This window comes from Halichoerus grypus, chromosome X (assembly GCF_964656455.1).
Source record: "Halichoerus grypus chromosome X, mHalGry1.hap1.1, whole genome shotgun sequence".
Classification (NCBI taxonomy): domain Eukaryota; kingdom Metazoa; phylum Chordata; class Mammalia; order Carnivora; family Phocidae; genus Halichoerus; species Halichoerus grypus.
This window is the reverse complement of record NC_135727.1, coordinates 47,102,733-47,120,873: the sequence shown is the minus strand read 5'-3', so window position 1 is coordinate 47,120,873 and position 18,141 is coordinate 47,102,733. Positions and strand designations below refer to the sequence as shown.

At 37.5% G+C, this 18,141-nt stretch overlaps 1 protein-coding gene across 2 annotated transcripts in view; it reads left to right on the top strand.

The window, feature by feature from the left end:
• Window positions 1-18,141, top strand: part of CENPI (centromere protein I) — a 64,256-nt gene that overhangs the window by 5,422 nt on the left and 40,693 nt on the right. For both annotated transcript variants that reach the window (XM_078065375.1, XM_036081498.2), the window contains exons 4-8: window positions 899-1,017; window positions 1,304-1,411; window positions 13,543-13,591; window positions 13,861-13,907; window positions 17,812-17,901. In XM_078065375.1, coding sequence (XP_077921501.1) covers window positions 899-1,017; window positions 1,304-1,411; window positions 13,543-13,591; window positions 13,861-13,907; window positions 17,812-17,901 — 413 coding nt within the window. The remainder of the gene's footprint in view (window positions 1-898; window positions 1,018-1,303; window positions 1,412-13,542; window positions 13,592-13,860; window positions 13,908-17,811; window positions 17,902-18,141) is intronic.

The following is an 18,141-nucleotide window of genomic DNA, read 5'->3' as shown; positions in this document are numbered from 1 at the left end:
TAAGTCAGAATCTGTTGTGCTATTAAAAAATAATAACAAAATAAAAAATAATCTTGGGGTGCCTGGGTGGCTCAGTCTGTTAAGCGTCCAACTCTTGGTTTTGGCTTAGGTCATGATCTCAGGATCTTGGAATTGAGCCCCCTGTCAGGCTCTGTGCTCAGCAGGGAGTCAGCTTGAGGATTTTTCTCCCTCTCCCTCTGCCCCTGCCCTGCTCAGGTGCTCGCTCTCTCTCTCTCAAATAAGTAAATAAATCTTTAAAAAAAAATCTCTGAAATTTTCCTAAGACTTTTTTGAAGTATATTCACATACCATAGAATTCACTCTTTTATTTTTATTTATTTATTTTTGAAGATTGTACTTATTTGAGAGAGAGCGAGCAAGAGAGAGTATGAGCAGGAGGGGGAGGGGCAGAGGGAGAGGAAGAAGCAGGCTCCCCACTGAGCAGGGAGCCCAACATGGGGCTCGATCCTAGGACCCTGGGCTCATGACCTGAGGTGAAGGCAAACGCTTAATCGACTGAGCCACCCAGATGCCCCAAATTCACTCTTGAAGCATGCAGTTCAGGATTTTTTTTTTTAGCATATTCACAGAGTTGTACAACCATCACCATTCTCTAATTCCCAAATATTTTCATCACCCCAAAAAGAAACCCTGTAGGCATCCTTCCTTTTTAAATAGAAATACAGAGCCAGAGAATTTGCTTTATAGTTATATTAGAACTTAAAGTTACATTTTTGTTTGAAACTATGTTTTGTAATGATGATAAGGGATATATCAAATATTACTTTTTTATTGCCTTCAGTATAAAGTGAAATTTTTAGGACTAAGAGTGAATAATAGTAAAGGAACAATCAGGATTCTAAAATGTAGTTTAATTTGGAGTTTGTCTGCTTTCTAGGGAGTGCTGTAAACACTCGGATATTGAAGTGTATGATTCCAACAACTCTAATACCAGAAGATTCTGTGGTTAAGGCAGTCTCCTGGCTTTGTGTTGGCAAGTGTTCTGGTAGCACCAAGGTAATCTTTTTAAACAGTTTGATGATAAGTCCTTCAGAACCACTTAAGGGCTGGCAAGGAAGAGCCACTTACGGAGTAATAGCAGTGGCCTTTTGTGCAAAGCCTGTAGTTTTGGAACAATATAGCTTGATGCAGGGACTTTGCTCAAGCAGAAATTTTTACTGAGAAATAAAATCTATTATCCTACTTTGTGCTAGAAGCTTCTAAAACAGCCCTGAGTGGGGAATTAAGCTCTCTCCTGTGCCAGTTATATTTCTCTAAAGATAAGCATTTTGTCTTGCAATAGGTACTTTTTTATCGTTGGCTGGTTGCAATGTTTGACTTCATTGATCACAAGGATCAAATTAACTTGCTCTATGGCTTCTTTTTTGCTTCATTGCAAGATGACGCACTGGTAAGTAAAAATTGGACAATGTCATGCATCAATCAAATGGTACGCTCTCTTGTATGTTGATGCACCAGGTGTGCTTCAAAGAGCTACACAATGCGTTTTTCCTTATTTTAAAATACATCAAACGTATAGAAAAGTAGAAAGCATAACATAACAAACACCCTTGCACTTGTCTTTCATATTAACAAATACAACATTTCTACCATATTTGATTTATATCTTCTTTTAAGGAAATAAAAATGTTATAGATAGAATTGACTCCACATTGGAGTCTCTGCTAATTTAAAGCAGTGATTGCTATCTTTTCCCTTTAAAACCACTTCAGCAGGGTCCTATGGGTCACTTATTCTACATTTTTTTGATTAACACTGCAAAAACCTCATCAGAACTAATGAGAAAGAGAGGATTGCTTTTGATGAGATGCCAGTGGACTGATTTTGATTAAATAGCATAATTATTCCCATTGAAAACATTAATAACTCTAAGAAGTCAATCTACTGTCCACCCGGAAGACTTTCAAGGACCATCAGTAGTTCATAGTCCCTGTGAATCATTCATCTAAACCAAATTCCTCTTACCTTTGGAAAGGGAATTCATTCATTGATTTCATTTTTAAAAATTGATGTTTTCACTGTCTTTGTTACGTTGTACTAGGCACTGTAGAAGACTCAAAGTTTTGGGGTGCCTGGGTAGCTTAGTTGGTTAAATGTCTTAACTCTTTTTTTTTTTTTTTTAAAGATTTTATTTATTTATTTGAGACAGAGAGAATGAGAGAGAGAGAGCACATGAGAGGGGGGGAGGGTCAGAGGGAGAAGCAGGCTCCCTGCCGAGCAGGGAGCCCGATGCGGGACTCGATCCAGGGACTCCAGGATCATGACCTGAGCCGAAGGCAGTCGCTTAACCAACTGAGCTACCCAGGCGCCCCGAATGTCTTAACTCTTAACTCTTGAACTCAGGGTTGTGAGTTCAAGCCCCACATTGGGCTCCACACCGGGTGTGGAGTGTATTTAAAAAAAAAAATTGGGGCGCCTGGGTGGCTCAGTCAATTAAGCGTCTGCCTTCGGCTCAGGTCATGATCTCAGGGTCCTGGGATCGAGCCCCGCATCGGGCTCCCTGCTTGGCGGGAAGCCTGCTTCTCCCTCTCCCGCCCCCCCTGCTTGTGTTCCCTCTCTCGCTGTGTCTCTCTCTGTCAAATAAATAAAATCTTTAAAAAAAAAAAATTTAGCAGAGAGTTTCTGTATTCCAGGGATTTATAATCCAGTTGGGGGATTAAGGAAAGCATGTAAAGTTAAATAAACAACTCAGGAGTTAAATTATCAAAGACAGTATATGATAATGTGAGGATAATAATTGTGATATTTCCAGGAAGGAAGAGAGCACTGTAAACCAGTGATTAAAAAAAGGATCATAAATAATTTGGGCATCAAGCTAGGCCTTGAAGGTGGAATAGGATTTGAGATTTGATAAAAGGAAATAATATTTCATATGACAGGAACATTTCATGCAAAGTTATGAGCTGTGTAAATTTTGTTTCCAGAGACCTTAAATAGATCAGACTGACTTAATTACAGTTGTGTCAGGGAGTGGTGGAAGGTAAGGCTGAAAAAGTTGGATGAGGAAAAATTGTAGAGGTCTTTGAAGGTGATGCTAGGCAATTTGAATTTTATCCTCTATCCAGTAGGCAGGAAATCACTGATAATTTTTGGGCAGAACCTGTTGAAAGCGGAATTACAAGAAGTTGTGTTTAGTAATGCCAAGCAATATGAATAAGGAGAGAGACTACTGTTGGGAAAACTAGTTAGGAGACTAACATGATAATCCAGGTATAACATGATGAAGTCCTAGACTAGCAATTCTCAAATTTGATCTGTGGGCCCCTTGAGGCTCCCTGATCCAGGAGTTCTGAGAGGTCAAAATTATTTTCATAGCAATATCAAGCTATTATCTGGTATTTTCATTGAGTTGACATTTGCACTGATGGTGCTAAAGTAATGGTGACTAAAACTGCTCGTGCCTTAGCAAGAATCAGGGTAGTGGGGCCAAACTATTAATGGTCATTTTATTCTTCACTATAGTAAAAAAAAAAAATGCTAGTTTCTCTCAATGTCCCAAATGAAGCAGTAAAAATTAATTCATTAATTTTATTAAATTTCAGCCTTTGAGACATGTCTTTAATAGTCTTTGTGATGAAGTGGGAAGTACAAATAAATCCCTTCTGTATACTGAACTGCAGTTGTCCTTAGGAAAAGCACTTGCGACATTGAGTTGTGGGGCTAAACTAGCTGCTTTCTTCATGGAATACCATTTTTACTTGAAAGAATGACTGACATATAAACTATGGTTATCCAGAATGGGTATTTGGCAGATGTTTTTTCAAAAACGAAAAGCCAGCCTGTCATTTCAAAGAAAACAACTCGCAGTATTTGCTGCCAATGATAGGATTTGAGCTTTCAAGTGAAAATTATGAGTTTGGAAAATTTGTATCTAGCACTGTGAACTTGACAGCTTCCCAGTACTTAAACTTTTCTGATGAGATTGGTAACAGTATTAATGAATGTGATTTTTAGATATTGTATAATGAAATTTGTCAATATTTGGAAGGTTGGTATAACTCAGTGAACCAGTATTTTCCAGATGACCAAGTATGATGTTGTAAAATTATGCATGGGTAAAAGATTCATTCAAAATGTAAGATATATCAATGAATTTTATGTTTATATGTATGTATTTAACATTTTTTCAATAGACTTTAATTTTATATAGCAATGAATTGTAATGGAACAGTACAAAGAGAGTTCATTGGTAAGGTTTCAGATTCCACATTGCAGCTAACTCTTAAGAGACTACCATTTATCAAGACTAATATACAGTTTTCTGAAAAGGCTACTAAAATAGTGCTTTCTTTTCCAACTACATATATCTATGTGAGGCTGGATTTTCTTCATGTACTTCAATTAAAAGAACATAACAGGTTTAGTGCTGAAGCAGAGAATCCAGTTGTATTCTATTAAGTCAAAAACATTAAATAGAATTTAGAAGTGTAAAACTATGTCACTAGTCTTTTTTTTGGAAAATATAGTTGTTTTTCATAAAATCTGTCATTTATGTTAGCATGTAATGGGTTTATTATTTTTTTAATGGATTAATAAACATTTTTAAGTTTCTCAGTTTTTATTTCTAATATGGTGAATATCAATAGATATAATCCAGATAAACAAAAGCTCTGTGGGATCCTCTAATTTTAAGAATGTGAAGAGTCCTGATACCAAAAAGTTTGAGAATTACTGTCCTAGTCTAAGGAGGTGGCAGTGGGAGTGAAAAATTGAAAGGGCAAATTGGAGGGGAAATTATAAAGGAAGAATTGACAGGATCTGATCCCTAAACTGGATTAAGGGAAGGGTAAGGAGATAAAGATCTGAGGTTTTTAAGTCAGCATGGCTCAGAATGATGATATCTTTGACCATAAAAGGAAGTTTGTGAGAAGAAGGTAGTTTTGGAAGGCATATAATATATTTGGATTTAGATGTACAAAGGTGACAAGCCGTCCTGTAGAAGTTCACTTAATGAACATTTATTAACTATATACTATGCCAGACATTGAATTTAGTATCAGGAATACAAATATGAATAAGACATAATAGTTAATTTATGTGAGGCCTGTATGCCAGGTACTAGGTGCTTTATATACACAGTTATTTTATCAACTCTAAGATGCCATCATGGTAAGATGCATCTTTATTTTATGAACCACTACAAAATAATACTGTCATTAAAACTGTCAGATGACATCAATTATAAGATTATTCCTGTTTTCAGAGATGTTAAAATGTAAAAAAAAAAGTTAGACTATGTAAAGTATTTTTTTTTCTGGTCCTGGGGTTCTGAAAGTTCTTTGTATTCTGACATCAGTATTCCTTAAAAAATATTTATTGAGGTTCTCCTGGCTGGCTCGGTCAGTAGAACATGAGACTCTTGATCTTGGGGTCATGGGTTCAAGTCCCATGTTAGGGTCTTGAAGTAAGTAGAGCTTACTTTTTAAAAAATATTTATTGAGCACCTATTTTCTGTACTTGAGCTGTCCAGTATGGTAGCCATTAATCTCATGTGACTAGTGAACAATGGAAATGTGGCTGGGCCAAACTGGAATGTGCTGTAAGTATAAAATACATACCTGATAAAATGTAGTTTTAACCCATTTAAACCTCTTGACAACCTTACGAGGCATACATTTCTATCCCTATTTTATTTTATTTTTTAAAGATTTTATTTATTTATTTGACAGAAAGAGCACAAGCAAGGGGAACGGCAGGCAGAGGGAGAGGGGAGCCAGGCTCTCTGCTCAGCAGGGAACCTGATGTGGTGCCCGACCCCAGGACCCTGGGATCATGACCTCAGTGAAGGTAGACCCTTAAACAACTGAGCCACCCACGCACCCCATTTTTATCCCTATTTTAGAGATGAGGAGTCTCAAGGCACAGAGAAGTCAAATAATTACCCAGGGTCACATGACCAGAGCCAGGATTTACGGTAAATTATATCATTCCCATTTTAGAGAAGAGACAACTGAGGCATGAAAAAGTTAAGTAACTTTGCTGAGGTAAGCTACCTAGTAAGAGACTTAACCTGGAAGATCTTTAAATGTAGTAAGGGAGAAGATAAGTATAGTGTGATAAATCCTATTATAGTATACATAGGGTTCTGTGAGCGTACAGAGGAGAGGTAGCAAAATAAGACTAGGAATCAGAGTTAAAATTACAGGAATTTGCTTTCTATAGGAAAAGAGATACCTCTCCTTACAAGCAAAAAGGATGTGTGTTGTTGGATAAAATATTATATTTGAGGAGACAGTATAAATTTTGAAATAGCTCCTGATGGAAATGGGAATAGGAGGTGATTAAAGACAGAAGTTTTGAAGGCCCAGATGGGGTTAGAGAGCATGGATATGTGATGTTACTAATATGCAAGGACAGGCAGTTTCTCCAGGGTTGGACAAGGATGCATGAGAGTGATTGAGCTGTTGGACCAGGGAGTTGAGACAGAAAAGGGAAGAAGGTGAAGACAGAAGAGGGCAGATTGGGAACATACACACACAGCTGAGGTTTGGGATGCCTTGGTGATAGTCAAGATATGTAGTGGGATTAAAAGCTGGACTAATAGGAAATTGTAGCATTCGAGTTTAAGATTTCAGGAGGGGATGGTTCAATGTGATGACAAGATTCAGAGTGACCATGGGGTGAGAGCTGTTAAACTTTGAGTGAGAGAATGAAGGTTATTGGAATTGAAATTTTGTTTCCTTACGGATTTGTTGTTGTTGCTGCCCATCTACGGGTTACTGAATGAAAATGTTGAAAATCTCCCACTGTGAAGGCAAATTTGTCAGTTTTTCTTGAAAGCTCTGTCAATTTTTGCTTTATATATTTTGAATCTGTTATTAGGTGTATATACAATTATAGTTTTCTTATTCTGATGAATCAAACCTGTTATGGAGTAACTCTTTGTTAGAAATGCTTTTTGTTTTAGTCTATTTTGTATGAGATTGACATTGCTACTCTGGCTTTGTTTTGGCTGGTAGTTGCTTGGTATATTTCCATCTTTTGGGGTTTTATTTAATCTTTTTTTGTCCTCATGTCTTAGATGTCTTTTTTATTTTTTATTTTATTTTATTAAAGATTTTATTTATTTATTTGACAGAGAGAGATAGCAAGAGAGGGAACACAAGCAGGGGGAGTGGGAGAGGGAGAAGCAAGCTTCCTGCAGAGCAGGGAGCCCGATGCGGGGCTCGATCCCAGGACCCTGGGACCATGACCTGAGCCGAAGGCAGACACTTAACGACTGAGCCACCCAGGTGCCCCTAGATGTCTCTTTTAAATAGCATATAACTAGATTTTATTTTTACATCCTGTTTGAGGATTTTTCTTTAACCTGGAGAATTAGTTTATTTACCTATGTAGTGATTATTGATATAATAGGAATAAATTCAAATATCTTATTTTGAGCTTTCTAAATGATCTGCTTTTTTTCTGCTTTTTTCCTTCTTTCTCTCTTATTTTGGATTGATTGTGGTTTTCCCCCTATTCTAGTTTGGAAGTTAGTTATACATTCTGTGTATGTTCTTTTAGGTGTTATTGTGCCTATTTTAACATGCATACTTAATGTAAAAATGTACAACAATGTCACTCTTCTTACTATTTTTCTTTTGGCAGATATAGTTATTTTTCATAGAATATGTCATTTATGCTAGCATGTAATGGGTATATTATTTTTAAATGAATTAACAAACATTTAAATTTTTCTCAGTTTTAATTTCTAATATGGTTTTTCTTAGAGCCTAAAGGTAACCAGTATCTTTACCTTCATCTTAAATGAGGCAAGGACTTTAGAATGCTTTGGCTCTGGTCACAGCCCTCGCAGATGATATGCTATTTATCTGGTTTTAGTTCTAGCTTGTTCTTCTCCATCCGTCTCCACATACGTGTGAAGTAGGCATCATTATTATCTTCACAGTTGATGTTTGTTTTGATTTGCCCACATATTTACCAATATCTTTGCTCACCATTTATTTTTGCATCTCAGACCTTCAATCTGAGATCATTTTCCTGTGTAGAAATATATACTTTCGAATATTCTTTCAGTGAGAATCTTTTGATAGTAAATTGTCTTTGTCTGAAAATGTCTTTACAATGCCCTTGTTCTTGAAAGTTGGTTTTGCTGTGTGTAGAACTCTAGGGTAACAGTTAAATTCTCTCAGGACATTGACAGTATTATTCCACTGGCTCCTTTCCATTGTTTTTGGGTCAGTCTAATTGTAATCTGTCATTTATTCTTTTCTCTCTGGATACTTTTTAAGAACAACTTCATTGAAATATAATTCACATATGATACAATCCACCCACTCAAGGTATACAAACATGAAAACATGGTTTTCAGTATGTTCACAGATAATGTGCAACCATGAGAATAGTCAATTTTAGGACATTTTCATCACCTCAAAAACCCCATACCCTTTATCATTCCCCCATCTCCCTATTCAGGGGTTCCTAAAAACTCCTAATGTGTTTTCTGTCTTTAAAGATTTGCCTATTTTTAATCTATTTTCTGTCTCAGATTTGCCTATCCTGGACATTTCATATAAATGAAATCATATGTGGTCTTTTATGACTGGGTTCTTTTACTTAGCATAATGTTTTTCAAGGTTCATCCATGTTGTAGCACGTATCAGTGCTTCATTTTTTAACCTGTTACAGTTTTTCATAACTTAAAATTTACCACTTTACTATTTTGAGTGTGTCATTTGTTGGCATTCACTGCATCACTACTGTTTCCAAAATTTTTTCATTACCCTAAACAGAAACTCTACTCATTAAGCAGCAACTATACATTCCTCCTCCCTCCAGCCCCTGGTAACTGCCTGTCTACTTTCTGTCTCTGTGAATTTGCTTGTTCTAGGTACCTCATATAAGCAGAATCATATAATTTTTGTGTCTGGCTTCTTTCTCTTAGCATAATGTCTTCAAGTTTCATCCAACTTATAGCATGTTTCAAATTTTCATTCATTTTTATGACTGAATAATATTCCATTGTATGTATATACCACATTTTGTTTATCTGTTCACTCGCTGGTGGACTCTTGGGTTGTTTCCACCTTTTGGCTAACATGAATAATGCTGCAGTGAATGTTGGCATACAAGTAACTGTCCAAGTCCTGCTTTCAGTTCTTTGGATATATACCTAGGAGTGGAGTTGCTGTATTATATGTTAATTCTGTTTTTAGAACTTTGAGGAATCACCAAACTGTTTTCCACAGTTTGGACCATTTTACATTCCCATTAGCAGTGTCCTCGGATCGAGGGAGAGGGAGAGGGAGAAACAGGCTCCCCACTGAGTAGGGAACCCAATGCAGGGCTCGATCCCAGGACCCTGCTCGATCCCAGGACCCATTAGCAGTGAATGAGGGTTCCAATTTCATCCCATCCTCATGAACACATGGTTTTGGTTTGCATTTCTCTAATGATTAGTGACATTGAACATCTTCTCATGTGCTTATTGGCCATTTATATATCTTTTTTGGAGAAATGTCTATTCAGGTCCTTTGCCTATTTTTCTAATTGGGTTGTCTTTTTATTAATGGGTTTTAAGTGTTCTTTCTGTATTTTAGGTACAAGTCCCTTATCAGATATATGGTTTTTCTGGGAAGTACAACTAAGCTGCAACCACTCTAAATTCTTCACTTCAGGTTTTCCAGGTCATACCACTAGTGTTAAGTCCAAACTGCAGGCCTATATAGGACTGGTTTGTGGTTGCATATTCTTTGGAGAGGCTTTATTTTCCTTTTACCCAAACCCAAGGCCAAGACAGCCAAGTTTACTTGCTGTCCTTTTCAGCACAGTGGGGTGTGTTTTTATTTCACACCCATACACTTAGGGTGTAGCTCTTGAAGTTCCCAGTTTTTTAAAGATTTTATTTATTTATTTGAGAGAGAGAAATGGCAAGAGAGAGCACAAGTGTGGGGGAGGGGCAGAGGGAGAGGGAGAAACAGGCTCCCCACTGAGTAGGGAGCCCAATGCAGGGCTCGATCCCAGGACCCTGGGATCATGCCCTGAGCTGAAGGCAGTCGCTTAACCAACTGGGCCACCCAGGCGCCACTGTTCCCAGGGTGGGCCCTAAGCTTTACCATCTGCTACCCCGCTCCTACCTCCCTTTGTAGCTATTAAAGCTCAAAGTTCAAGATTTTTAAGGTTTGGCAGAAATCTTGGGGAGAGAGCTTGTTCAGTATTCAGTGTTTCCTCTTAAACTTTGTGTTTGGGAACTGCAGTTTCTTTGCTTTCATGCCAGCTCAGAAATGTACTTAAACAGCTAGATACAAGCAGGCGGGTTTATTCAGGGTATCTAATATACAGTATTTCTATAAATGGTAATCAGGTCATTAGAATTGAGAAGGTCAATAAGCTCTAAGGCCAAGGTGATTTGTTGATATAGACATTAAAATCTTCTGGCATGTTATTGGGATTAGGGTTAGAGTGGAAGACTGGATCAGATGTCTAAGTCCTCTGCTCTATGAGCTTTTGGAAGTTACTAAGAGGCCAGCAGTGAATAGATAGGGTATAGGTAAGTTGGAGGAAATGAGGTTGGGTGGACTAAGTGTCAAGGAAGTCTCTCATATAAGAATGAAAGAGTAGTACCTTGAAGTAGCAAGAGAAAGTAAGAATGCTCATTCCTCCCGCTTACCCTGTGGTACACAGGAGTGGATGAATGATGAGTAGTATGTGATTGACTCCTCCTTACCTTTGACATCTCTCTTGACCTCATGTTTTTCTTTTCAGATTATTTATTTATTTATTTTTAAGATTTTATTTATTCATTTGAGAGAGAGAGCACAAGCAGGAGGAAAGGCAGAGGGAGAGGGAGAAGCAGACTCCCCACTGAGCCGGGAACCTGATGCAGGGCTCGATCCCAGGACCCGGAGATCATGACCTGAGACAAAGGCAGATGCCTAACCATCTGAGCCACCCAGGCGCCCCTAAGATTTTTTATTTAATTGAGGGAGAGAGAGAGAGAGCGCAGGAGCAGGGGGAGGGGCAGAGAGAGAGGGAGAAGCAGACTCCCTGCTGAGTAGGGAGCCCGATGTGGTAGTGTGAACCCAGGACCCCAGGATCATAACTTGAGCCGAAGGCAGATGCTTAACTGACTGAGCCACCCAGTTGCCCCTCATACTGTTTTTATTCATAAACTAACCAAATTGCAAAACAAGTGAATTTTGTGTTTAAGCATACTTTGTAAAGAGTGAGAAATACTAAAGCATGCTTTCCTTTTCTTGTAATAGCTTAATAGACTGAGACTGAGTTCTTCTAGGCAGGGACTGAGCCTTTATAACCCAAGAATTTAGTAACACTATTCATGGCACATAGAATATAAACTTCATAAGATCAGGCCTTTTTGTCTGTTTTAGTCACTGCTTAATAATTTTTGTTTCATGAATGAATGAATGAGTGAATGAACAGAAGATACTCATAAATGTCAAATCAATTGCAGTATACTTGAATAGTTTTCATGATGTTGATGAGTTTCTTGCTCAGCTTGGCAAGCAGGAAGGAGACCTACTTTTTTTTTCTTTTCCCTTTTTCTGTCTCTTAAAAATATTTATTGACGTATGATATATGTAGAGAAAATAGCTTGTATCATAGGTGATCAGCTCATTTAATTTTCATAAACTGAATACATTTGTGTAAATATCACCCCGATCAAGAAATAGGGAACCTAACTTTTAAAAGTGTTACTTCTGAAAGTCATTTGCATATAATTTGGTGGGAGCCTGACTCTTTAGTGACTCAGAGGCAGTGGTTACTATTTGTCAGAAAGGCAATTGTAAAGTTTTAGATGTATACGATGTGATTAAAAGGGGACGTCAGACTTACTATAATGCTGGAACCTAGAGCAAGTGATTGTGTGACACTCATTTCGTACACAGCATGACAAATTGTGTTGCTAATGGTTTATATCCTAGGGATGTGAGGTTGTGTGTTTTTACTGAAAGTTACTGTATTTTGTGTAAGATATATCAGACTTGGTCATAGTATTATGTTCTCTTAAAAAAAATCCTGTATCTAAATTCATGCTTTTTACAAGTATGTCCAGAATCTGAACCCATTTCTAAGTAGAGGATAGGCAATATAGAATGCTGTACTTCAGACTTTAAATGATACAAATTTGTTTAAAGAAAGTCTTTGCTTTCATTGTATTCTCTAGTTCCATTACATAATTTACTTTTTTGATTTACTAACATCTAAAGCAAGTGTTGGCGAATTTTTCCTTAATGTGCCATGTAGTAAATATTCAGGTGTAAGGGCCATACTGTCTCTCACAACTACTTACTCCGCTGGTGTAGTGTGAAAGGAGCTATAGACAATACATAAACAACTGTGGCAGTGTTCCAATAAAACTATATTTATAATAACCAGTGGTGGGCTGGATTTGACCCGCGGGTTGTTGTTTACTCATCCCTGCAATAGATTATGTCCTTATCTGATAAACAGATGTTCTTAATTTAATGATCTCCCATTTATGGAGGCTTTTTCTTTTATGTTTTATTTTGTGGCTATCATTTTATTTTCTTTTCTGAAAGAGAAAAACTGCCACCCTCTGGTCATAAAGATTTTCTCCTCTGTTTTCTTCTAGAACAGGTAGTGGTAAACTTTTCCTGTAAAGGGCCAGATAATAAATATTTTTGGCTTTGTGGGCCATAGAGTCTCTGTCAAAACTACTCAGCTCTGCTGTTGTAGCGAGAAAGCAGCTATAGATGATTCATAAATGAATGTGTGTGGCTATGTTCTAGTAAAACTTGATTTACTAAAACATGTGAACTGTAGTTTGCTGACCCCTGGTCTAGAATAAAACCTCAAGAAGTGGACCCTCAAAATGAAATGGTACAAAGGAACCAATCATTCAGCAACTGAAGTAACAGATTTATTGAGTGTATGTTATTTGCCAAACAGAACTAAATGGTTAATTAAGTTATAGTATGTCCACTCCCTGGAATGTTAACATCATTGAAAATGATCATTTGAAGACCAAACAACATGGGAAAATGCTTTTTTTTTTAAAGATTTTATTTATCTGACACAGAGAGAGAACAAACAGGGAGGAGGAGCAGAGCGAGAGGGAGAAGCAGACTCCCTGCTGAGCAGGGAGCCTGACGCAGGGCACGATCCCAGGACCGTGGGATCATGACCTGAGCCGAAGGCAGACATTTAACCGACTGAGCCACCCAGGTGCCCCAGGAAAATGCTTTTGAGTGGGGAATCAAGATAAAAGTTTTAACTTTGTATCTTAATAAATATGGACTACTGGAAGGAATACATGAACTTTTGTTAGGAGGATCTTTTTCTGTTTTTCAAATTGTCTGCAGTGTTTCTATATTCCAAAAGTAACTTAAAAATGGTATAATGAGGTACCAATTAACACTATTGGCTTTTACCACTATGTTGTAGTATGAAAAAGGGAAGCTTTTAGAATTATTGTTCAACAAAATCCTGAGGCCTTTTTACTTAATCAGAAGATTGACATTTGAGGAAAATGTGTTGCCACTCTGTTCAAGATATATTGTCATTTCTCTTTTTAAATTTTTTATATTTTAACAGTGCCCTTATGTCTGCCATTTGTTATATCTACTTACCAGAAAAGAGAATGGTGAGTATTTTCATTCCAGTTGTATTACATTTACTCTGTGGAATTAGCATTTGTATTGGCCTTTATAAAGTTAACTAGTAGCATAGTTCTATGCCAAGATTTTGTGGGAATTGTTTTTTAGTACTTTTATCTTAGAGCATCTGCTTACTGGTTTAACTGAACAGGGTGTTTGTATTTTTGATGTGTTGTAAGAAGATGACACTGTATGAGCCACATGGTTTATTTTTATTCTGAACCCCATGCATTGTACTTTTCTTTACCTTTTCTAGTTAAACCATTTCGCGTGAGAAAACTGCTTGATCTTCAGGCCAAAATGGTGAGTACCAAAAAGCCCTAAAATTGGCCAGTGTACTCTGTGTGTTACTGGGCTTTGGGGATATAAAATTGAATGAGTCATGGTCTTCAAGGAACTTACTGTCTGAGGAGCTTAGTCAACAGAATAAAAATTCAGAGTAGTACTGGAGTCAAGGAGGAGTGGTGATGCTTGAGAGAAATTTTAAGGGATTAATATGATTTAACTAGGCCAAGGAGGAAGAGAAAGGCAGAGGGAACAACATAAGCAAAAACACATAGATGGCAAACAGCAAAACTGTTTAGGGAACTGGGTTGCTACGGCTGGAAAACAAGTGTCAGGGAGTAGTCAAAAACTACTCCTCTATTAAAGTAAAATGTCTGGTTTATTTGTTTGGTTATGTTTTTGTGGATGTGATCTAGGAAAGCATTCCTTTCTGGACACATAAACTTCAGTATATTCCCTGACCGTTATCTCTTGTCCTTACAGCTCTCTTGCATTGTTATTTCAACTACACTTGTCAGGTAACAGAAGTCTGTGAAGCTTTGGATATGAAACAGTAGGAAGTTGTAGTGTCTATCCTAACTGCTGGAGCCTGCATAACCTACCTGAAGGCATTCAAATTTAATGAAAAACACAAACACATGTGCATATTCATTCTCCAGTGCACATAACATGCTTTCCTGTTAGTACAATTCAATGATCGTTCTTGTTTCATAGCTCCCTGTTTTGGTTCTATCAGTGCAATATCTTCTCTTAGCTCTCTGAAGATATCAGTGATAATGTTTCTGTCCAAATTGAATTTTATTTCACAGTATTATGAATGGTGAAAAAGTTGTACATTTTTCCATGTGAACAGCAAAGCATTTCAGGAGAATACCAAAAATCCTTAGCATAACTAAGATCTTATCGATTTGTATTAACTGAAACAACAGCATATGTTCAAGTTTAGAAAATGATTTAGTACATGATTGTGTAAAAATTTTAAACCCAGACATTAAATGTATGGCTTCATTAATAACATTTTATACAGTACATTATTAAATTATTCCATTATCAATGCCCATTTATAAAGATGCATTTTTTAAAGATTTTTTGTTCATTTGAGAGAGAGAGCAAGAGCATGAGCAAAGGGGAAGGTCAGAGGGAGCGGGAGAAGCAGACTCCCTGCGGAGCAGGGAGCCTGACGCGGGGCTCCATCCCAGGACCCTAGGATCATGACCTGAGCCAAAGGCAGACGCTTAACCAACTGAGCCACCCAGGTGCCCCTATAAAGATGCATTTATAATTGTTTTGATTAGCTGAATTTTGGTGAATTTGGCCAAGTCCAACAATATCAAACCAAGAAGGCATAGTGTGCTCACATGTAACCCAACATGTATAGTGGTTGCAAGCATAATCTGCAGGTTGGAGCAAATAAATTGAATATGTGAATTTCTGACACCTGCAAGGGCATGTACCCCCTCTATACCCATTCATTCCCTATAATTCCCGATCCATGAAGGAAACAAAATACAGAAATTGTCTTTCTTGTGGCAAGCATGAATGGTGGGAAGTGGAGCAGGCATGTAGTTATCACACACACACCAGGCCCTGTTGCGACCAATCTTTGGAACATGGGTGGGAGTTAGGTCTCATCCTAAGGGTTGGTAAGGATGGTTTTTAGGATTCTCCAGAGGGGAGAATGAGCGGCATGAGCCTATGTGACTTGGGCTATGATTTTTTTTTTCCTATTTCCAGCTTTTTCTCTGCTTCCTCAGAATTCCTTTCTTTAGTTAGTTTGGTCTTTCACAGTAGAGGCCTTTCTCAAATGCCTGGCAAACCTTGTTTGTCCATATTTAATAGTAAAGAACTAAAATGGTGATTGGAAACTTTTGTATGTGAGCAGGACTTGTTCATTGTTGGATCTTGATGTTTCGTTGGGGAGCCCCACAGATGGCTGTGTCACTTTTCCCAGAGAGGAATTTTCTTGTTTCCTACCTAGGGGTTGTATTAGGCTTCTCTAGAGAAACAGAACCAATAGGATGCATGTATAGATATACAGAAGGATATTTATTATAAGGAATTGGCTTGCATGATTATGAAGCTAGCAAGTCCATAATCTGCAGGGGGGCCAGCAGGCTGGAGACCCTGGAGAGCTGATGTTTCAGTTTGAGTCCAAAGGCAGTCTGCTGTAGAACCAGAAAGAGCTGGTGTTACAGATGGTCTTGTAAGTAGGCTGCTGGAGAATTCCTTCTTGCTTGGGGGAGGCTGGTCTTTTTGTTCTATAAGGGCCTTCAACTGATTGAATGAGGGCCACACAATTATGGAGGGCAGTCTACTCAAAGTCCGCTAATTTAAGTATTAATCTCATCTAAAAACACTCTCACAGAAGCACTCAAAATAATGTTTGACTAAATATCTGGGCACTCTGGGGCCCACCCAAGTTGACACCTAAAATTAACTATCACAGGTTATAAACTTGGGTACTAGCACTCTGGGATGTAAGCAGTGGAAGGGGGTGAGGAAGGGTCCTGGTACCCTCCCTCAGCTGTGCCTGTTGTCTAAACTCAGTTTCATCTTCAGAGAGTAAAACCTTGATGTTTGTTAGTGTGGTGAAGGAATTTGGGGCTCTAACTGCTTCTTAGGTTTTCAACCAATCCTCCTGTTTTCTGCCCCTCTTGCACTTCTACTATCTCCGCTTTTCAGAGGTATCTGGTCCCTCAAATTCCTGAGCCTTTTTGAGAGTTCTCAAACCTGAATCTGCTGCTTTTGAGCCTTTTTCTGTTCTACTTTAGGTTTTGTTTTCTCTCTTTTGCTAAGTTGGTTACTCTTTGTCCATTTTCATTCTAGGTTCCAAAATCTTGTTGGGATCTCTCATTTGCTGTTGTGTCCTCTCTTGTTCTCTTTGAACTTGTGCTTTATGCCTTTTTCATTCCTTTAGTTTTCAGTGGGGCTTTGGGAGGACCCAGAGTTAAATCCATATGTTCAATATGCCATGTTTAACTGGAATTCTTTTTAAAAAAAGAGTGTCAACTTTTTAACAACCAAGATATGTTTAGTTAACTAGATGATAAATTCTAAAGGTCTCTCCTCCACTAAATATACGCTCTATCAAAAACCATTCCAACTCAAAGCAAATACTGATACTAATTGACAATGAGTACAGAGATTGGAAGGTATTTCAGCATAGATAAACTGGATTATTTTGGTTTTGTTATAACAAATTTAATTTCAAGAAGCTGTTATAAAAATAGGAATACTGTATTTCTAAGCCCCATTTTCTGCCTTCCTTATTTTGTACACTATTTGATTCAACAAAATTGTAATATAATAAAACAGTTTGGTTATTTCCTTGTAATTCATTTTAGTGGTATGATTTCTCTGGGTAGCCAGATCTATCTAACACAGGTATCCAGCAGTAATGACTTTTGTCATTATAAAATTAATGTTTTTATTAAGACTTGTTTTAGTTCTATCAAGCTGCTTGACTACTGCATACCAGTTGTTGGATTTCCTAGTGAATTTTCCAGTAATTATGATAAGGTTTTAATATTTTCTTTACCCTGTTTTCTTGGCTTCCCACCTTTCTGTCTAAATCAAAAATGAATCAACTTTGAGTCCTGAGTATGCTACCAGTGAAAGTAAGCCATGCTAGCAGGTATGACTGGTAGAACTAAGGCATGGACAGAGAAGAAGAGAGAAAATATAAAGAAGTAAAGCAGGAGAAAAGGTCATAAAAGACAAGTCCACAGGCTGGCAAGGGTAGTTTTGTGACCGTTGATTTAAATGTCTGGTTATCTATTCTTTGATTTTCAATAGCATCTTCCTATAGCCATATCACATAGTAAAATTAGGGTCTGAATATACGCTTAATCTGTTTACTTTATCGTTACTTTTTTTCCTTATGCCATAGGATTGAAAATTGAAAACTCTTATTTTATTTCAGGGAATGCAGCCTCATCTCCAGGCTTTGTTGTCACTGTATAAGTTCTTTGCTCCTACTTTGATTTCTGTATCTTTGCCTGCAAGGAAGAAGGTAAGGGATTAAGGAGTGGAAAATCATATTGAGATTGAAATATGTTATTTTGATTAAGTTAATTTGCAGATTTGAACTGAAATGTTCACAGCATACTGATTTAAGATCTAGTATTGCGGCACTGTTTCTGGAAAGTTTTTTTTAGGGATTGGCACTTTGTTTTGATTCTATTTGATGTATTTAATAGGTTCTTGATCAGAAAAAAAAACCTAAATGGATTTGCATGGCTTCAAAATGTTT